Raw genomic sequence first — 21,822 nt, forward strand, 5'->3', positions numbered from 1 at the left:
CATGCACCCCAATACACCGTGCACCCCAAGCCCTGGCACCTCGACCCCTCCATGTACATCCCAACCCCATGCACCCTACTTCCAATGCATCCCATTGCCGGGTACCCCATTTCTATGCACCACACATCTTCTGTGCACCCCAATACACAGGATTCCCCAACCCAATGCACCCTACATCCCATGCACCCCAACATACCACGCTCCCCAAGCCCCCATGTACCTCAACCCCCATATGCAGCACACCCCAACCCCATGCACCCCGATACACTGTGCTCCCAACCCCATGCACCTCGACCCCCATACACAGCACACCCCAACCCTACTTTCCATGCACCCCAACACACTGTGCACCCCAAACCCATGCACCTCGACCTCCAAGTACAGCACCACCCCATCTCATGGATCCTACATCTGTGCACCCCAATACACAGCAGACCCCAAACCCATGCACCTTCTTTCCAGTGCACCCCAATACACAGCAGACCCCAACCCATGCACCTTCTTTCCAGTGCACCCCAATACACCTCGCACACCAACCCAGTGCTCCCTGATACATCACGCAGTCCATCCCCATGCACCCCAATACACCATGCACCCCAAACCCAGGCGCCTCGATTCCCATACACAGCACATCCCAACCCCATGCACCCTACTTCCAATGCACCCCAATACATCACGTACCCCATTCCCATACACCACACATCTGTGCAACCCATACACAGCACACCCCAACCCCATGCACCCTACTTCCAATGCACCCCAACACACCGTCCTCCCCAAACCCGTGCACCTCAACCCCATGCATAGCACCCCAATACACCGAGCTTCCCAAATCCATGCACCCCAACCCTACGCACCAATGGGGACCATAATTCCCATGCACCCCAACACACTGTGCTCTCCATATCCCCGCACCTCGACCCCCATACACAGCACTCCCCACTTCCCATGCACCCCAACACACCGTGCTCCCCAAACCCATGCACCTCGACCCCCATACACCACCACCCCATCTCATGGACCCTACATCCGTGCCCCCCATACGCTACACTCCACCCTACCCCCCTTCACCCCCTCTCCCATCGCAGGTGCTGCAATCACGGCCCCTCCCGGGGGCGGCTCCCGGGGGCGCGCCCCGCGCATGCCCGACCCCTCCCGTTAAATCCCGTAGGGTCGGAGCTTCCCGTACCGCTGTCCTTTGGAACCTGCTGTCCTTATGGCCACCGAGAGCGAACCGGGTCGGTGCCACCGCCGCTGCACGCAGGAGGGGCTGGGTGAGTTGGCTGTGCTCATCTCTTTGAGGGGGGAGAATGGCTGTCCCCATCCCCCGGTGGGTGGGAGGATGGCTGTCCCTCTTTGTGGGTGGTGTCCACCGGTGGGTGATGAGGTAATTGCTAGAGGTGAGCTGGGAATTAAAGACATTAAACTTAAACTGGAAGTGTAGCATTGGTCACGTGTTAAGGAAAGGTATGGCAGTAAAACGCAGGTGGTGTGGGAGGTGTCCGTCTCATAGTAGGCAACCTGAGGTGTGGGCATCATCTTTGGGCTAGGAGAAAAGGATGTGAAGACCCTGTGGCTGTGCTCTGTGTTCCTCCCTGTTGGGATGGGGGCTTTGTGGTCCTACAGAGCTGATAACCCGTATCTTTGTTGCTCTGAGACATCAGTTAGTCACTGTTTGACAAAATAGTGGCTTTGGGAGGGACTTCACTTGTTCTAATCCCAAAGTGCATCTCTATCCCCAAATCCTCTAAGGTGGGGCTACCACTCATTGAGTTTGTGCTCTGAATTATTCTGGTTTATCTCTTTGTAAGTGAAGGGGGAGATTTTCACTCATTGTACCCAGCGTGTGATCTTCAAGGATCCTTCCAACTTAAGCCATTCCATGATTATTTATATGTGTGGCCAGAGCCACTCAAGCTGCACCTGGAGGATAAGTAATAGGATAAAAATCACTTAAGAGAGTGGGGTGTTGGGGAAGGGACTGTTGGATGTGAGCAGTTGACCCCCTCTAGGATCACTCAGTGGGCTGAGCCTCTCTTTCCCCATCCCATAGTAATATCTTTGGGTGAGATTAAGACATCCCAGCACAGCACCACCAGTGTTGAGCCCAACGTGACTCCTATCCCCTCCCTAGATGTCCCCAAGGTCCCTGAGACCCACAGCGATGGTGACATCCCCCGTCGGAGCTCCCTCTGTGACCGTCACTGCGCTGCCATCAACAATGTGCAGGGTGACCTGGGCTGCCACCAGCACCATCCTCGTGGCCACGCAGGTAGGATGTGCAGGATGGGGGCAGGGGGGGGACTCTGGAGGTCCCACGTTCTTTGTCACTCCTATTTTGTCCCTTGTCCCCCAGCTGTGTCCTCACCGCTCTGCTGCCAGCAGCACTCGGAGGAGGTCTGTGAGAGCTGCGTGGTGAAAACCACACTGACAGCTGAAAACGCCGTGGAGGCCAACAAGCTCTCCAATAATTACAAGGTGGGTGCCCATAGAGCGGTGGGGGGGAATCAGTTGGATTCCATCTGGATTCTTCTTACCTCAAAATCTCTCTCCAGTTTGGCTTCAAGAAATGGAAGAGCCACATTACGGCACGGCCATGGGAAGACCGCTCAGAGATCGTCAAAGAGCTCTACTCTGACCTCAACGTCATCCGTGGCCCTGGAGGTGGGTGGCTTTGGGAGCATCCTATGGCAGCGTGGGGTGAAAGATGTGCTGCTGTAGGTAGCCATGGCCCTGTTTGGTGTTTCCTCTCCTGCAGGGTCTACAGTGACGTGTGGAAATGTCCTCTACCTGCTGCTCTTTGGCTGGTGGCTCTCGCTGCTCTACGTCCTGGTGGCTGCGGGGATGTTTGTCACCGTTGTGGGGGTTCCCTATGGTGAGCCCCAAATTGGGGGAGCCCTCCATAGGAAGGGCTGGGGGAGCCATGGGTCTTCAGGCTGGACTTAAAAGGATCAAAGGGCCCAACCTTTGGGTACTGTATGGCTCTCCCATGGTGGGGGGGGGGAGCGGAGGAGGGATGGGGCACTTGTGTTCCCAATGGGGCTGAACCTTGTGTCCCTACAGGGCGACTCTGCTGGGATCTTGCTGGCTATTTCCTTTGGCCCTTTGGGAAAGTGATTCAGAAAGCAGAGGTAACAGTGCTTCCCAAATCTGATGGGGGGTGGGGGAGAGGTGACAAATGGTCCCCAAACTGGACCTTGATCATCCCAATCTCCTCCAGACCCCCAAGTCCCGACAGGCGCGGGGTGTGTGTGAGGCTGACACAGAGAGCTCAGCACTGCTTGGTGGCCCTGCGCCCCATCGCTGGAACCCACGGTGTTGGGTGGACGAAGGATATTGGGTGAGTTTCTCAGCTTGGGGACAGCTGGAACCCCTATTGCTGTGGGGATAGAACCTATGGGTGCCTCCATTGCAGTGGGGGATATTTTGTGGCAAAACCCTAAATGCCATCCTGTTATTTTAGCAGCGTGCTGGCACTGTGGTGTGGCTGTGCCTGGGCTACCCGCTGTTGGCACTAGCCCATGGGTTAGTGTGTGTTACTGCATGGCTCCTTGTCTTCCTCATCCCTGTGGCCAAGCTGAGCGCCCGCACAGCTGTCCGTGTCCTTCTGCTGCCCCCAGAGCGGGTGTCCATCCGTCGTCTGAGGATGGTGAGTGCTGCCCTACGTGGGGCTGGGGGTGCCCTATCCAAGGTGGGGTTTGGGGGTCACCAAACTGTCCTTCTGCAGACGGAGGTGCCGCTGGATGGGGAGGTCATCCTGTGCTGCTACCGTGCTGTCAACCCCTACTACTACAAATATGCGGTGGATGGCATCAATGTTTTTGCCGTCAGTATCCTTTCTCTATTTTGGAGGTAGAGGGAGGATGTTGGGGGGGGCCTGTCCCCAAATCCCACCCCAATAGGGCCATGTCCTTGACTATCTATCCCAGACCTGCTGCCACTGGTGCTGGTGACACTGGTGCTGGGCTATGTGGACAGCCACAACCAGTTGACGAGCTCTCCGGTCAAGTTCACGTTGGCGCTGCTCTCCATCATGCCCCTCTCCTACTACATTGGGATGGCCATCGCCAGGTCAGCGGGGATGTGGGGCTGAGGGGTGGCAGTAGGGACACACGCTGACCCCTCTGACATCCTCCTTTTCCTCTCCCAGTATCTCAGCCCAGAGCAACTTTGCAGTGGGTGCAGTGGTGAACGCCACATTTGGCTCCATCACGGAGCTCACCTTCTACATCACGGCACTCATCAAAGGATCGCGTGAGGGCAACAGCTGCTATGCTGAGATCGTCAAGTCAGCGCTGACGGGGACACTGGTGGGATGTGTCCTTTTTGTCCCGGTGAGCTGGGCTGATGTGTGAAGAGCCTCTGGTCTCTATGGTTGGGTGAGCAAAGTGCTGATGGATTTCATTTTTTCTGGGGTATTTTTTTTTTCCCCTCTCCCAAAGGGTTTGTGCATGGTAATAGGGGGCATCCGACACCAGGAGCAGCGCTTCAACAGCCGGTCAGCAGGTGTCAGCTCCGCCCTGCTTTTCCTCTCTGTTGGAGGTGAGGTGGGGACAGAGGTGTCCCCAAGGCTCAGTGGGGTTCTACCTTGATGGCACCCACCTCCTATCCCTCTGTCTCCATAGGTGTCTTTGCCCCAACGCTCTTCTCCAAGGTGTATGGGAAACTGGTGTGTGGCGAGTGCCACAATGTCACCCAGAACCCACTGGGCCACTACCTCTGCCACAACTGTCACTTTGATCTGGTGAGTAGAGCTGAGGACACCCTGAGCCTATCTGGCCATCGTGGTGGCAGTGGGATTGTCCTGCATCCCTTGGTCATAACTGATATTCTCTCTCTGCAGATGGAGAACAACGGCACTCTTTACTACAGCCATGTCCAGTGAGTAGGACTGGAGATGGCTGCTGGGGTTGGCGTGGTGTCTTTGGAGCTCTTGGGGTTTGCATTTTGCCTTATGTCCCCTCCAAGGTGGTGTCCCTCTGTGCCAGCCCAAAGTGTTCTGATCCTACATCCCATCCCCAGCCAGCACAGAGGTGCCATCAGGGTCTTGGTTTGGAGGCCCTGGTGACGCCAAGCATCTTGTCCTGCAGACCCCTGGTGTACACAGTGTCCCTCCTGCTCCCTGCTGCGTACCTCATTGGCCTCTTCTTCACCCTGAAAACTCACTCTCACATCTACGACATCCACATCAGTGACTGTCACAGTGAGTGTCCCCAGACCACAGGATACCCATCTTTGGGGCCTGTTTTGTCCATGTGCCTAATCCTTGTGTCTGCTCTTCCCCAGTGCCTGGCCACCACCACAGTGCTGTGGTCCACTGGTCCCGCTGGCGGGCACTGGTCATTCTCTTGCTCTCCACACTCTGTATGTCAGCCTGTGCTGACCTGGCAACGGAGCACATCAGCCCCATCCTCACCAACTCTACCATCTCACAGGTGAGTGTGGGGATGCGTTTTGGGTGATTTTTGGAGTCCTCTGGGTTGGGCCCCCTTCATGAGGGATGAGAGCCCTCCAGATTGGGTCCCTCCAACCAGAGGATGGGTGGAGGACCTCTGGGTTGGGTCACCTCACCAGGGTCTGAATGGAGGACATGGAGGTTGAGGCCTTTCACCAGGGAGTTACAAACCTTAAGGTTGGGTCCTCTCTGGGAATGGTTGGACCCCTTCAGGTTAAGGGGGGACCTCCCTCACCGGGGGTTGGTAGGATCTGAGGGTTGAGCCCCTTCTAGCTAAGGTGGGGATGGAGATCTAGTTGGATTCCTCCACTGGGAACAGATGGGAATTGTGTTCCTTTGACTGGGGGATGGATGGGGACCTGGAGGTTGGGCCTCCTCCTCATCTGCCCTCCAATTGGGACTCTGGGTTGAGTATCTCCCAGTTAGGGGATGGGGACATGCTTTCACTACATAGTGAACCCCAAAAGCTTGGAATGGGGAAGATGTTCCTAGCGCTGGGAAGCTGTCGGGATCAAGACATGCTTTGACACCTCCATTTCCCTGCAGTATTTCATTGGTGTCACTGTGCTGGCAATGGTGCCTGAGCTACCGGAGATTGTCAATGGCATCCAGTTTGCCCTACAGAATAACCTGAGTTTGAGGTGAGTGGGTGCATTTTTGGGGTGTCCTCCTCCAGTGTGGTCCCTGTGCTCCACCTTAGCCCTGTAGCTCTGTGGAGGTGTCAGTCATGGGCTGCCTTACGCATATTCTCTCTTAAGAGAAGGTTTAAAGACACATAAAAGGGTCAGAACCAGGTTCTGCTCTGTAACTTGGCTCCCTGAGGTGGGTTTGTCTTAAATCCAACAGAGTTCCCGTGGGCTGTTGGAGATACAGTGCTTAACAAACCCCTCTGTTCTCCTAGCATCGAGATCGGAAACTGCATCGCTGTCCAGGTCTGCATGCTCCAGATTCCCATTCTGGTGCTCTTCACTATCTTCTATGTGAGTAGTCCCAGGACAGGCCCAGTGACTCCAACCCCTCTGGGAAGGTCACACAACACCACGTGCTGAGGGCACAACCACTGTCCTCCATGTCCTCTCCCATCTGCTCAGTGCAAAGGGAAGTGGATTCAGATGCCTCCTACCCCAGCCTGTGCCATTCCCTGCCCAAGGGATGTATGGCATGGATTTGGGTGTACCCAAGTCTCCATTTGGGGTTGGCAAAGGACTGTCTTGGCTGGCCACAAAGGCACAACGCTCTCTATTTTGCAGCCAACGAACTTCACACTTGTCTTCAGCGACCTCCATGTTTATGCCAGCATGTTCAGCGTGGTGCTCATGAACTACATCTTCATGGATGGCAAATGTGACTATTTCCAAGGTCAGTGTGGGTCCTGGTGTTTCCATTGTCCCTGCAGTAACAGGGCTGAGGAGCTTCTAGAGATGACTTTGGAGTCACCACTTGGTGCTGCTCCATGTTGAGGGTGGTTTGAGCAACTCTAGGCTTTGACTTGACCAAGACTGCACACAATTTCCCTATGACATGAACCCAGAGGTCCTAAGAAACAGTAGTGTCCCACCCAAAGATCCTAAACGTGACCACCCTTCCTGCTGCAGGACATAACTCCCTCTTACTTGCTCTCTGCCCTATAGGCACAGTGCTGGTGATGGTCTACTTCATCCTCCTGGCTGTGTACTTCTTTGCCCCGTCACCCAGTGGCTGCTGAGTTTGGGACTTGGTTGGGTTCCTTCAAGCCCATCGTTGGGTTTGGTGTGTGCCGTGATCCAGCATCTCAGGGATTTGGCTGGGCTGGATCTGAGCTGGAAAGCAGCAACAGAAGCACTCTTGCACTCAGATGGAGCCTTTGTGCCCCAACGCTTCACAGAAGAATTTCTGGCTCACTGTCTGTGGCTGGAAGGAAAATATCCTCAGTGGGAGAGTCTTGAAGGACGTTGGTGTAGTCTCAAGGATGGACCCTCCCTGGGATTCTTGCACTGAGAGATGATGCTTGAGAAGAGCCCTCATCCTGCCAGGCCTTGGGGATCCTGGTTTCTCCTGGGTCTGGAAGGGGTTATGGCCTGAGCCATCTCGCATGGCTTTGTGATGGCACTGGAGCTGCACTGATTGTCTTTTTTTTTTCAGCTGTTTTGCCATTAAAGCAGTTTTGTACAAATCAGAAAGAAGCTCCCTTCTCCATTTGGTCATCTGCCTGGACCCCTCCAGAGGTTAGTGATGGTCTTGGGTGATACGGTGACCATCAAGGCTGGCGCCAGTGAGTGGGCACGGGTGGAACCCTGGTAGTGGAACAGGGCAATGCTCATCCATCACCTGTTACTCAGATTAGATCCACCATCACCGTGCAGGGCAAAGAGTTGGAAGGGCAACCTGAGATTGTCAGAGAGGTCTGGGGCCATTCTGATGTTGGTGTGACTGTCCTGGCTCATCCCTGCTTTTAAATAGGGTCAGAGCCATGTCCAGCTCTGAGCTGGTTCCATCTAGGGGTAAAGGGTGGCAGCACCATGATGCCAATGAGGAGCTTTGTTCCCAATGGAGAAAATAGCAGTGAAAGGACAAAGTGGGTGATCTGGATGGGTTTATTATCGTTTTGAAAGGGGGGGGAGGGAAAAAAACAAACAAACAAAAAAACAACAGAAAAAAAACAAAGCTCAACACTGACAGACACATAAATACAGGCAATGCAGCTCCTTCCCCACAGCCCCACGCAGGTGTTGCTCCATGGGGACGTCCTCCAGTGTGAGCAGCTGGATGGGGAGTGATGCTCTCTGCATGCATTGTGTGTGCTGGCCACAAACACACCAGGAAGCTCTAAGTTCCCCTCCATGATATCTGGTGGAGACACTGGATCCTCTCCTCCCTTAAGGAGGTGGGTGTGCTCTGGCAGTAACGCTCTAGTTATCTTGCTTGGAAGTATGGTGCTGCAGAGAGGGACTTAACTGCCCCACAAGCTCCATCAGTCCCCAGAAGGGAGATGTATGCTTTGTGAGGGCAGTGCTTCAATTGTATAATTGTATTTTAGGAAAAGTTGCATCTTTAGGAAAAGCAGCAGAACATTCTTTGTGACCTTGTGCTCACTGGGTAGCACTGAGTCAAAGAGGGGGGTTTTAATAGGGTAAGGAAATGTTCTTGAGGGCAGGGAAGGGAGAAATCAGCATATGGATTTCAGTGCTGAAAAGTGCCTAATTTTCACCCTCCTTACAGCAAGGGCACAAGCTGTTGGTGAGTTCAGCAGACTCCTTTCTCACCACCTCCACTAAACTACACAGTAGTCCATTCAGTGGCAGCTTTTAAGCAGTCTTTAAAGCAAACCTTTCCCTGTGAAAAGGCAAAGAGCACAGCTGTGGCTGCTTCAAATCACTGTACCACAGCAGCTGTGCAGCACGAGCTTTGCTCACTGCTTCCTCCAGCGTAGTGGCCATACTTTAAAGCTCACATAACACACTAAAGCCCTCCAGCTGCAAGAGTTCACTGTTTTTAGAGAGGGAGAGCTTGGCTGGGCAGCAGGGGCGTGAGCATCACCCCCAGCAGGCATTTTTCCATGTTGGCTGTCCTTTGTTAGATGCAGCTTGTGAAAGTACGAAGTCAAATGCACCACATGTAAGCATGATCTCAGACATTCATTAAGCACTGTCCTCCCTCCCCCCCAGTTAAGTTGCAAGCATGTGCTGATAATGGATAGATGGCATGGGTTAGTTCCCATTCAGAGCTCCATAAATAAAAAGTGGATTTCCAACAAATTAAAAACTTCTCGAAAGGCATCGATGCAGTTGCTGAGTAAGGCGTTGAGCAGGTTCCTCTGTGTTCTTAGCAAGACCAACCACAGTATCCATAAATAGGGGAGGGAGGAGGGGCTGCTGGACGTAGTGTGACTGGGGCACAAGCAGGGGTTCTCATTTTAGCCGCTCGACGAGTCCCTGCGTCAGTCCGAGGTGCAAAAGCTGAGATCTGGAGAGGGTTGCTAAGTGAGGGAAATACTCCAGGAGCTTCTCCCACGACAGTTCCAGCAGGCTGGGTACCACCAACCACATTTTAAACAGCGAGCCAGTCCGTTTGTTTTCATGGATGTTGACCACTCCTCCGTGAACGTACATACAGCCAGCCTAGGCAGGAAAGGGGGGGAAAAGGAGTTTGATGGGGGCAGGAAAAACGGGCACGCGCTGAAGGACAACACCAGGCTTTGACCACCTCTCTGTGCCTGGAGCAGAAGGGTCACTGCCTGAGCCAGGCTCCCTCTTGTAGCTGAGGTCGTGCTGCACCTTTCTCTCCTCCTAAGGATTTCTGCCTGAGCTCAGAGCGCTTTGCTGTGTCTTTTGTTCGGTGAATTCTAACCCCAGGAATCAATTTTGAGAGTGGGAGTGGATTATTATAAAGCTGTACTTGGCAACCTTGCCCACAGCAGAGAGGTTGGAACTCAGTGATCCTTAAGGTCCCCTCCAACCTAAGCTATTCTATCATTCTAGCCAAATATATTTTCTTAAAGCTAGAAGCCATGCTGTGTTCCCTCTGCTGGCTCAGCAGCACAACAGAACCCTGCTCCAAGAACACAAGTGCAAAGGGAGTGGAAAATAAAGGGCATTCCTGCACTCATCTACCTCCTTCCTGATAAATGTGTTTACCAGTTTGCACGTGTTCCTATACTTTTAAAATGTTTGCTACTTTTTCAGCCCTACCTGTGCTCTGTAGGCCAAGTTCAGGGTGAGAAGTTTTGGGGGGAGTACTCGTGTGTTTGGCTTTTTTTCTCCTTTTGCAAACAGGAACGGATGTTCACATACTGAGTTACTTCCTGGAGCCAGAGCTAAGGCACTTTAAAAGCTAAAATCCCCCACTGCTGCTTTCAGAAAGCAGAACACGCTGTGTGCTGCAGCTCTTCAAACAGCTGCAGGCGTACAAAGTCAATGCAGTAACCTCAGAGCAGCTCTCAGCCTCCCCCAGGATGCTGCGTGCAGCTGAGGTCACCTCCTTGGTAACATCTGCTCAGCTCTATTTACAGCCCACACAAACACTGGGACAAATGGCTCCAACTTCAGCTACAGAGGAAAGAAATGAGTCACTCACCGGTGTGACAGCAGCACAGTGAAAATACACTGGTTCAGGCATGGCAGCTGGGAGCTTGACCCACTGGAAAGTCTGCAGATTCAGCTTCCAAACATCTCCCAGAATCACTTCTCCATTGTAGCCTCCACAAACAAACACATCTGCAGAGAGAGGAAACTCACAATGCTTACCTTCCTTCAGGAACTGCAGAAGGTGCTGTGCATCACCTTTCTAAAACCCTTTCAGGATCAACACTTGTTTCACCTCCTGAGAAATATAACTCCTTGTATCACTCTTTTCCATGGCTCAGCACGCTGAAGCATTCAGGAGAAATTTTGAGGAGGATCAACTCTGCTTCTTCAGTCCATCGTGAGCAGCATAATCATCAAGATTGGAAAAAAGCATTCTCAGAGGACAACAAAGCTATGGGAGAAGTGCAAACCCCACTGAGGGAATGCCCCATGAATCTGTAGGTTGTGTAAAATACTACAATTCCAGAGTGACAGTACTGCCTACTGCAGGAATAAATTTGCTCCCTCATATGAAGAGCAGTGCCAATTGGACAGGTTAAGGATGGTTAAAAGAAGGAATCCTCCTTCAGAAAAGTCACGCATGCCCTGCAGTTCTCTCAAATGCTCTGGAGGCCATCATCTCTCAGGCTGAAGAGATGGGCTTCCCAGTGCTAGGCTGTAGCAAGATACACCAATGTTCAAGAGGAGGACTTTACCATTTTTGATCTGAACACAGCTGTGGCATCTTCTAGCTGCTGGGAAGCCTGAGGAGGAAAAACAAAAAAAATTAGACATGAGAAAAGAGATCACAGAATCACAGAATGGTTTGGGTTGGAAGGGACCTCAAGGATCATGAAGCTCCAACCCTCTTCCTGCATGCAGGGCCACCAACCTCCCCATTTCACAGCAGCCCAGGCTGCCCAGGGCCCCATCCAACCTGGCCTCCAACACCTCCAGCCATGGATGGGGCATCACAGCCTCTCTGGGCAGCTGTTCCAGCACCTCACCACTCCCATAGCAAAGAAGAGATCTCAGCTATTGCTGCTTTTAAAGAGCTTGCACAAGTGGTGTCTGTATCTCAACACAGAATCACAGACAAGAATCACTTTTTTTCTTCACTTACAAGAGCTTTTGCTTTCCCACCCTCACAGCTATGATACGCAGCTGCTTTGGGACGTTTGGCCCCTCTTTGCACTCCAGGGAAGGATGAGATGTGCCAAAATCTCACACCTCACAAACTCCAGCTCTGGCTATTCAGGGGAAGTCTCTCTGCTAAGCAGAACAGCGCCTGCTCCCTCAGAGGGAGCTGAGATTTGCACCTCCTTCTGCAGTGAGAGCCAGCCCCTATCACCTCACCTTATCCAGGAGGGAGAGAAGCCAGAGTGCCAGCTAGACTTCAGCTGGGTTAATTCTCACTGCTGAAGCTATAAGGCAGCAGGGTCCTGAAGCCAGTGCAAGTCTCCACAAGGTAACAAGAAAGGCTTCCAGATGGCCAGCTAACAGCACCTTCACACACCCCAGCCACTCTCTGGCGTACAGGAGATGATGTGAAATTGCAGACTCACCAACTTTTTCATGAGGTTTTGTGGCAATTTCCTCCCAGGTGTTGGTTTCAAGGTTGTAAGCATGGATCTGAATGGGAAAAAGAGAACTGTTAGATCCTCTTGGCTCTGCCAGAACTACAACGCAGCCTCAGGGTAAGCAAATTAGACAGATTAGACGCAGGGAGTTCACTGTTTCATAGTTTCAACTTTCTGGAAGTGGGACACTATTTAAAGTTTCTTCATTTATTCTCTCAGCCCCCAGAAAGAATTCACTCTTCCCTCTCCCAGTTTTAATGGGGAAAAATGTTTACCACACAAAAGGAAGACAAGAAAAGAGTCACCATGATCAACATGCAAACTTAAAAGTCAAGGAGCTCCTTTCTTTGGCCTTTTCCTGTTTTGGCATAGTTACAACATTTCCATCCTAAGTGCTCTTAAATGAGGATCTTTGATAACAGATCTACAACATTTCTGCAGATGTGTGTGGTGATGGGTTACCACGGATTCACCATTTCTAACAGGACACGTCTGTGGTAACCCCAACCTTTACAGAAACTGGAGAAAAATCTGCTCCCAGTAATGTATTTTTGATTAACATTATCTTTTTGAAAAATCAAAGCTCTCCAAACAAATGAAGTGACTGTGCTGGTTACACTTCACTGCAAAATTGTGTTCAGGCAAGCTCTGGAGGCATCTCACCACCTTACCTTATCTAGGGAATAAGCTGTCCAGGAAGTTCCACCTCCCAGGATATAAATCCTTTGACCATCGTGTGCAATTTCATGCCTGTACCTGAAGGTGTGCAGAGGTGGATATTTAGCAGCACAAGAAATCAATGCAAGTGAGCAGCAACAAAACTTTCTGGAAACATTAACAAATCTGAGTGGTTGAAACAGACATTCCAAGCATGGCTACGCTGTATCAGACCCCCAGGCTGGGAGTTTTCAGATGTGGAAGTTTTCACGAGCAACCTAAGCAGCACCTCAAGAGCTGGGAAGAGCTTCTGAGAGCAGAGTTTCACAGATCTCAAGTACAACAGTTTATAGAGCACCGTGGCAGTCCTTAACACTTCTTTCCCTTTTCTCACTGAGAAGGTCACCAACTGAAAGCTTGCTACAGAATGAGGCAAGGAACAGGGATCAGCTGGAGCCTCTTCAGCACTCAACAGCTGCCTCAAGTTCCCAGCTCTGTTCTGGCACTGCATATTGTTCTGGCAGAGGCTTCACACCCCCTCCCCACACCCCTGTGCATATCATAATGCTGGAGCACTGGTTGTGCAAGGCTCACAGCCAAAAGCACCGCTCTGACAGTACTGTCTCAGCTTCTCAGCAAAGGTGGTGATTTCCCAGTTTAAAAGCTCTCCTCACCTCTCCTCTGGCATGTCGCAGGACATGTTGTTTGGTTTCAGTTGGATCCACTCTCTGGTGTTGAGGTCTAGTTTATGCAGGTCGGTGCTGTAAATGTAACCAGTTGTTCCACCAAACACATACAGAGACCCATTGATGATGGCCATGGCCTGGAAGGCAGAGAGAAACCAGTTAGAAAGGACACAGAGCATCAGCACTGAAACAGAAAGAGTCCCAGCCTCCCAAAGGAAGGACACACAGCACACGCAGTGTGTCTGACAGAGGGTCTTCCCTCCTACCTGGCCATAGATCCGGTTGGGTTTCTTTCCTCTGCAGCTGAGCAGGGCCCATCTTTTGTACTTGACATTGCAGACGTGGACATCGTTGCCATTACTTTCCCCAAATGGGATTCCAGTGCCCCCAAACACGAGCAGGTTGTTGCCATGCAATACAACTAGGAGAGACAGACAGGGCAGAGATGTTTGTTGCAGTGAAATGCAGTGAAACAGAACTCTGGAAGGAGAAGGCAGCAAGCGTTGGTTGTTGTTCAGATACCCTACAACTCACATTGTGCATTTATGGCCTTAAAATGCTCTAAAAGAGAAAGAATGCAAGCTAAAACCATGGCAACCAAAGACTTACTTTAAAAAATGGCTAGTGAACAACGGGATCTATTTTTGGGTGCTCTGTCTGACTGCAGCAAGCATCTATCCACTGAGAGCAGAGGCCTTGCAACTGTTAAGCTAAATTTCCAAAGACTCTCTCTTGCATTTTACATTTTTAACTCCTCAACCCTAGCAAAAGGGCAAAGGAGAAAAAGAAATAATCAAAAATCCCATTCCAAACTCAAAGCCTAATTGCACAAGAGTTGGAAACAGGATCCAGATTTCCCAGTTCTTGTCTGGTTTTTCATTCCATCAGGGACACCGATTAAAATAGCTTCAGGCTTAGGTGCATAGGAATTGGATTTCCATACGTACGTGACATGGAGGCCAGCTCCCTGGGCATGTAGCCCTCAGTGCCCATTTGGTGCCACGTGTCTGTAGCAAAGTTGTACCGCCAGAGCTCCCTGAACAGTGGGTAGTCTTCGTTCTCTGGCCCACCAGACTCATCGTAGTCAGGATTGTAGCCTCCAAACACGTACAAATTGGCATTATCTGCCACGCAGCGATGGCCGCTTCTCGCTGGTGGAGATCTCTGGCCTGCAGCAAAAAGACAGAACAGCTCTGTGAACAAACAGCAAAGGAGCTGAGCTTCTGTCTGAGGACACCGCACTGGGGTGGTCCTCCAGCAGGAGCAGCTGGTGTGGAACAGCAAGGAAACGCATCTGCATCCAGGAGGTGACAGCTCTGATGCCAGATCCACACCTGAGCAAGAACACAGACAGCTCAAGTGCTCCCAGTGCCTTGCATCTCAGCTAGGTTCTTCCACGGCATGCAACACAAGTATGATACAGCAAGAAGTCAACAGCAAAGGCATCAGCACAGGGAGGGAGTGCTGCAGGGAGCCCATCTCTGCAGCTGTGCCTCAAGGAGCCCTTCCCTAAAGGGAGCCCTCTGCCTCTTCCCCACAATGATACAGGTGGAGTGCAGGGAACTGAGGCTCAGAACTCAACCAGAACAGGCCAAAAGACTGACACACACACATGGCAGCCAGTCCAGGGAAACCCAAACAGCAATAAATTGAAGTCTGAACTGGTAAGTGATGAAAAAGTAATTCCAAGCTTGTTCTAATTCAGAGCTGTAAGAGTCTAGCATAGTGCCAGGGACAGAAGTGAGACAGAGGACCATGCAATGAATGAGAAAGATGAAGGGAAGAAAACCAATCAGGTCTCAGAACAAAGGGATCCAGTTATGAGACATTTCAAACTGACCTGGAAGGTTTCAAAACCAAAGTGGATCCCCCAAGATTCCCTCATCCACGCACCACCCATGTGCTCTCCCTGCTCTATTATGGACTTTTATGATGGAACAGGACCCAGAGAAGTGCCTACTGAGGAACCATCATGCTTCTTACAGCTCATTGCAATTATCAGCAGTGAATCAGATGTGCAGAGCAATAACAAATGAGACAAAATCAATGATTAATCCAGACTGAATTCTGGATTTCAGCTTAGCATGGGCAGATGTGTTTCATCACATTCCCACTTTGCTGCTGTTGGAAACTCCAACTGTTGTGCAGAATTAAGCTGTTCTGCAGGACTCAAGCAAACCCCTTGAGGCAAAGTTCTAAGGGATTTGAAATCCTTCCAGTAGTAACTGCATTTCACAGTGATTCCCCACTCAGAAAAGCAATAAACTGAAAGCGAAGGAAGAAAATGAAGGAATTTTGCTCTTGACCAATGGGAGCTCACCCAATTCGTGCCTTCTTCTGGGTGCTCCCTGACGGTCTTCAAAGGGGGCTGCAAAGAACAGAGATGGGAGAGCTTAATTCCAGGAGACTGGGAGCACTGAGGCACTGGAACAGGCTGCCCAGGGAGGCTGTGGATGCCCCTGGATCCCTGCAGGCATTCAAGGCCAGGCTGGATGTGGCTCTGGGCAGCCTGGGCTGCTGGTTGGTGACCCTGCACACAGCAGGGAGGCTGAAACTGGATGATCATTGTGGTCCTTTGCAACCCAGGCCATCCTACGATTCTATGATTCCTTAGGGCAAAAGTGGGAATGGTAAAATTTACAGGGAACGAGCAGCCACAGCAATGGAATGAAGCTGAAACAGCAGAGCAGGGTCAGAAGGAGGGAAGTTCTAATTTTGGGCTGAGCTATCTGACAGCAACGTGCTGGCTGTCACTGCACACTGACCTGTTAACACCCTGTTACATTCACCTCCCCCAAGGGATTCATTAAGTGACTTCAGAGGGAGCTGCTGGGATGTCCCAGGTTGACTTCGTTAGAGCAGATTCCTAATTGAATATCTCTGCAGCGTAAGGAATTGATAGAACAAAAGGAGAGGAAGGAAAAAAAGGCAGTGTGAACGTCTGCTCCTGAGGTGACACGGTGCAGCATCCATGCAGGAGATGCTTCCCACCTCTCAGAAAGCTCTGAATGCAGAATGAGGAGAAGAGAGATGTCATGAACTTAAAGACACCCTTCATTTTAGAGGAGGGAAGTTTATTAAATCCCAGCTCTGCAGCCTCCACAGCCTCCACACCACTGCATAGAAAGCCTGGAAAAGATGAAAAAGCCTTCTTGCTTTCAAGTAATCAGCAGATTTCTTGGAGCTATGCAGCAGATTAAATGCTATCAGCATGCCCAGTGTGTGTCAACAGCTACAGCCAACCTGCAGGGATTGCTCTGCTGTATTCCAACACCTGCACAAAGTTACACAGGAGGAAAATCAAACTGAGTGAAGATTCAGCTCAGCCACTGCATCAGCAGCAGCAAGAAGGGTAAGGTGAGAGGCACTGACACACAGAGCAGCACAAAGACTTGCAGAGAACAAAGGCATTTTCTTTCCATCTGATTATCCTCCCTTTCATGAGGGCAGGAAAAAAAACTCCAGGCTGGCATCATCTCACCAGCTGGGTTAAAGGAGAGCAGGATACCTGCTATTCCAGTTTGTGAGCTACCAGCTGGCTCTCTTTGTTTGTTTGTTTGCATTTAAAAGAAGGGGAATAGGTCTAATTAGGTGAAAGCATTTCTTAGGAATAGAAATAAGCAACAACAGACTCGAATACAAATTTGTTTTGGGAGCCTACTTGAAGCTGCCCTTTTCTTATCAGGACTGTGCTGCCAGATAAACAAATTAATGTATTAATCAGTGTCAAACCTCTTGGCAGAGACTGAGATCTGCCTCCATCAGCTTCTGTAGGACTTGATTTTACTTTTGAAGGGAGTTTTCTTTCCTCACTACAATCCCTCACTATCAATTCCCAGTAAAGCGATGCAATGCTGTTCTCCAGAGGTTGCAAACTCACAGCTGCTGTTGCCTCCCTTGTCCTCAGCAGCCCAGGAAGGATCCAGACCCCATCACCTCCTCAGAAACACAGAAAGGAGAATGAGAAGAGCCCCGGGTCGATCTCACCATGGGCAGGCACAAGGCTGAGCAGTGGCCAAGGCTGAGCAAAGCCAAAGAAAAGTAATTCCTAGATCCTACAGGAGCAAAGAAGCCTTGTTTCTAAGCTCTGCTTGCCAAGGATACCAAAAATTACCCTTTGGCACAGCCAGAGCACCAGAATCCACCCCAGGAGCCCTTGAGAAACTTTGGCCTCCCTCTTTTGGTCTTGAAGGACCGTTGGAGACCCATTTGAAGCTGGAGTGCAATAGGAGGTTTAAATGCACTCAGGGAACTGGTGGGAGGTATTGGCACCGACCTCTGCTCATCACTGATCAATGAGGTGAACACACTGCACATCATCCCACATGGATGACAAGAATTAAAAGCACAGCTGGTCTTGATGTTCAGGATTGACAACACACAGTTGAAACTCAGGGTGAATTTAGGAGAAACGTTTGGCTTCTAACCTTCAGAAAAGAAGAAAAGTTACCAAAGTGCCTACAACTCAAGGATAAGCAAGCATTCTGTGCATTTTCTAACCAAGATGCATTTGAAAATTCACTTTAATTTCCATTCTAGTTAAAAGAATTGCATCCAGAGAGATGTTCCTCTCAGAACTTAGGGACTATTTGCTTTTTCATATTTACTGATGAGAACCATTTGCACACACAGCCACGGATCCTCTTCACTGTATGTGTGACTCACATCTCGACTTGAAAAGAAGGCTGCAGGGTGGCCTCATTGCAGCCTTCCAGGACCTAAAAGGAGCCTATAAAAAGGAAGGGAGTCAACTCTTTTGAAGTGTAGATGATAGCAAGACAAGGGGAAGTGGTTTGAAATTGAAGGAGGGCAGATGGAGGTTGGATGTGAGGGGGAAGTTCTTTGCTATGGGAGTGGTGAGGTGCTGGAACAGCTGCCCAGAGAGGCTGTGATGCCCCGTCCATGGCTGGAGGTGTTGGAGGCCAGGTTGGATGGGGCCCTGGGCAGCCTGGGCTGCTGTGAAATGGGGAAGCTGGTGGCCCTGCCTGCAGGAAGAGGGTTGGAGCTTCATGATCCTTGAGGTCCCTTCCAAGCCAAGCCATTCTGTGATTCTCCCCTCCTGCAGACCACGTGGAACAAAGCTTCCTTCATTACTCCTGGAGCAGATCTGACAGCTATCAGGGGCGTTTTGGAAACACAAAATAATAAGTAGAGGACACAAAGCTAACAAATACAGCGTGTCTTTTGGTGACATCTTTTCAAATGCTGCTGCTGAATAATTAAGGTTCCTGCACACATCCTTTTTGCTGCTTCTTAAGGCTTCATTAACACGTTATCAGGACTCTGTTCAACATATGGAATAGGTTTCAGTATCTTCCTTCCCACACGTGACTTCAGCAAGACTTCTGAAGGACATTCAGGCTGAGGGCTGAAGCCTAAGCACTGCTAGCTCCTGGGAGAGAGAAGAGAACAAGTCAGTATTGACTCCAACACATTTTCAGCTTCGGCTTCTTCACACTGGCCTGAACAAAATACGTTTGTAATTCACGTGGTAGATTCCATTATAAAAATCACAGCTGCCTCCCAGCAGCCTCTTGCATTTCTGAAGCCTCCAAAGGGGAGTTTGGAGAAGGATCCATCATCCCACATGATGAGAGCTCGGATCGATGGGCAGAACAGGGCTGTCTCTCTCTGTGCTTCCACACATCTTTGCATTTCAAGCATTCATACAAGAAAGCAATTGATTTTTGGTATTTGCCACGAGGGAAAGGGCCAAAAATAAAGAAAAATGTTGAGGATGATCGATGAGAAGCAGAGCAGAATGGACACAGCTCACACAGTGAGCTTCAAACGACACTCAGAACAAAGGAGCCCCGAGGAAATAACCATCCTTAGCGAGAAACCAGAGCAAAAGAAGAAATGTTTCCCCTAAAAATGCAAATATCACTGGGAAAATTATAGCTCAAGGCACAAATATAAACGCTGAGCTTGGAAGGAGCAAAGATATAAAGATATTTAGGTCTCCAGCTTCTTTCTACCCATTTAACCCCAGGAGTGTGGTGAAAACACTGAACAAAATGTATATATATATTGGTATTGTGATCATTCATTCTCAAGGTGGACAGGAAGATTTCCAGCGGGGAAACAAAACACAATGCCTACATTTGACATTTTGCATCGTTCTAAAGCTTAGAATTCAATATAGCTCCTTCCTTTCCCATAGCCAACATAGGATTTCAGATGTCTTGAAGAATCTTTATATACAAATGACCATCAGAAATAACCCTCTGGAGAAAGCAGCTCTGCACAATTCTGACATTAAAACGCCCTCAAAACTTATCCGTGGTTGTACAATAAATGGCAGAGGGTGAATGTGAGGAAAGCAGCACCTGAATTCACACCGTGGTGTTTAAGTGGTGATGTGTTTTAGCCAGGAGATTGCCCACAGCCACTTGAAATGACACTACTGGCAGCAGCAGAGCTCTGCAGAGAAGGACGGAGGGCACACATCCACTTCCAGAGCACATTACCTGCTCCTTGCATGCTGGCACAATGATTACTAACCAAAAAAAAAGAAAAACAACACAAACACAGCATGCTTTATAGAAAGAATCTAGGATACTAAATGGTGGGGAAGGTGAAAGAGTGACTTGAAAAGTCCAAGAGAGAATTCAGAAGAAAGAAAACAAACGCAGTTGGAGGAAATGGAAGGAGGGGAAGAAAGCTGTCCCTAAATCTCAATGTTTATGCAACAGCTGCTGTTGGAGTGCTGTAAACAGGACATTAACAGGTGTCAGATCAGGAGAAAACTCCAAGGATGGATCCAGGAAGATCTTCCATCACTTTTTCACCAAGTGATCTTCAAGCTTGTTGAGGTTGGCTTTAAGCGCATACGCTGAGCTGAGCAGGATCTGTTTGTCCCCAGTTGTCAGATGGCAGAATTCCAGGTTTGGGAATGACCCTTAGCCAAAAGATGGGATCAGTGCAACCATCTCAGGAGGAACGCATGGTTACATTTGCTCAAGCCAAGTGACTGTAAACTGAGAGTGAGAAAATAACCAGCCATTGTGATACTGCCTTATCACGAAAGGAAGGAAGGAAATGTGTCTGAGCACTGGCCCAAAAATAGGTGTGGAGCTGCTCAGCACATTCACACAAAGCCTGAGGGCGTCTTTCTTTGCTCTTGTGCAGGCACAACAGTGACAGACTGGGTCCAGAGGAGAGCCACAGAGATGATCAGGGGACTGGAGCACCTCCCCTACGAAGACAGGCTGAAGGAGCTGGGCTTGTTCAGCCTGGAGAAAAGAAGGCTGAGGGGTGACCTCAGTGCAGCCTTTAGTACCTAAAGGGAGCCTACAAACAGGAGGGGAGTCAACACTTTGAAAGGGTTGATAACTGCAGGACAAGGGGAAATGGTTTGGAGTTGAGGGAGGGAAGATTGAGGTTAGATGTCAGGGGGAAGTTCTTGACAGAGAGAGTGGAGAGGTGCTGTGAGGCTGTGGATGCCCCATCCGTCCCTGGAGGTGTTCAAGGCCAGATTGGATGGGGCCCTGGGCATTTGCACAGGTGGGAACAGGGGATGGGATTTGAAGGGATGGGAAATGTACACCATGTACTTGCAAGGATGGGATTCAAAAGGCTGGGGAACATCTCCCATGGCCCATCACAGAACCAAGGGGTGCCCCAATACAGCAGGAGCAATGGGATGGGGGTGACTGCTCCAACTGTGGGTTAATCTCAGCCACCTCCCTTAATGCTTTGGGGCTGTTGGAAGGAGAGAACTCCCATACCCAGAGCCTGGGTGGTTGGGCGGGTTTGGGGATCCATGGCCCCATCTGTGTGCACCAACTCAGGGAGAGCTGAGGGGAAACAGGGGAGAAGGAACTGGGCTTTCCTTCTTAGGGAATAGGGCTAAGCTTACACAGCACCCAAAACTTCTACAAGACCAAATCCTCCCAGAGGGGCAGCACAGCACCCAAAATCCCCATATTAGAGCTGGCACCTCCCCCTTCCCCCTCACCCCCCCCCAGAAAAAAATCTTAAATCGGGGATTGAAGATTAACACTACATTCCCCCCCAATACACTGATATTGGGGCCGAGAAGATCGACAGCCCCCTCCGTGCCTCCCAGTGCCCCCAACACCCCCACCCCAAAAAGCTGAGTGACACTGAAGCCCTCACGGCCCCTTCCGGCCCGAGGGTCCCACTACTCCCAAGAGGCCCCTCCCACCGCTCACCCGCCGTGTGCGGCCTCCCCGGCAGCTGCACGAAGCGGTTGAGGAGCCCGTCCTCCGCCCTGCCCCGCAGGCCGTTCAGCTCCCGACCACCATCAGCCGCCGCCATGGCCTCGACCGCTTCTCCTCAGGGAAAATCCCCCCCCCCCTCCCCAAAGGGCCGCCATGCCCGTCGACCAATCAGCGATCGACTTCTGAGGGTTCTGCCAATCAGATGCGGGCTTGTTG

At 50.7% G+C, this 21,822-nt stretch overlaps 2 protein-coding genes across 4 annotated transcripts; one reads left to right on the forward strand and one right to left on the reverse strand.

Annotated features, from left to right (window-relative positions):
- Positions 1-1,163: 1,163 nt before the first annotated feature.
- LOC128079609 (uncharacterized) lies at positions 1,164-8,098 on the forward strand. 2 transcript variants are annotated; one of them, XM_052680961.1, is made up of 20 exons: positions 1,164-1,274; positions 2,135-2,272; positions 2,357-2,478; positions 2,556-2,664; positions 2,759-2,875; positions 3,064-3,131; positions 3,221-3,340; positions 3,464-3,649; positions 3,728-3,830; positions 3,930-4,071; positions 4,151-4,334; positions 4,443-4,542; positions 4,626-4,744; positions 4,844-4,881; positions 5,091-5,203; positions 5,287-5,435; positions 6,002-6,096; positions 6,357-6,435; positions 6,706-6,814; positions 7,087-8,098. In XM_052680961.1, the coding sequence occupies exons 1-20, from the start codon at positions 1,217-1,219 to the stop codon at positions 7,158-7,160; spliced, it is 2,223 nt and encodes a 740-aa protein (XP_052536921.1). In that variant the 5' UTR covers positions 1,164-1,216; the 3' UTR covers positions 7,161-8,098. The 2 variants fall into 2 exon arrangements, with proteins under 2 accessions (XP_052536921.1, XP_052536922.1); XM_052680962.1 differs by having other exon boundaries at positions 3,467-3,649.
- KLHDC10 (kelch domain containing 10) lies at positions 8,011-21,741 on the reverse strand. 2 transcript variants are annotated; one of them, XM_052680963.1, is made up of 10 exons: positions 21,598-21,741; positions 15,741-15,788; positions 14,368-14,589; positions 13,687-13,841; positions 13,409-13,557; positions 12,749-12,833; positions 12,063-12,129; positions 11,214-11,261; positions 10,508-10,647; positions 8,011-9,552 (listed from the first exon to the last, which is right to left on the reverse strand). In XM_052680963.1, exons 1-10 carry the CDS (start codon positions 21,701-21,703, stop codon positions 9,343-9,345), a joined length of 1,230 nt encoding a protein of 409 aa, XP_052536923.1. In that variant the 5' UTR covers positions 21,704-21,741; the 3' UTR covers positions 8,011-9,342. The 2 variants fall into 2 exon arrangements, with proteins under 2 accessions (XP_052536923.1, XP_052536925.1); XM_052680965.1 differs by lacking the exon at positions 15,741-15,788 and having other exon boundaries at positions 21,598-21,740.
- Between the last annotated feature and the right edge of the window lie 81 nt (positions 21,742-21,822).

The sequence above is a fragment of the Tympanuchus pallidicinctus genome, unplaced genomic scaffold, assembly GCF_026119805.1.
Source record: "Tympanuchus pallidicinctus isolate F22 unplaced genomic scaffold, pur_lepc_1.0 scaffold19, whole genome shotgun sequence".
Classification (NCBI taxonomy): Eukaryota; Metazoa; Chordata; class Aves; order Galliformes; family Phasianidae; genus Tympanuchus; species Tympanuchus pallidicinctus.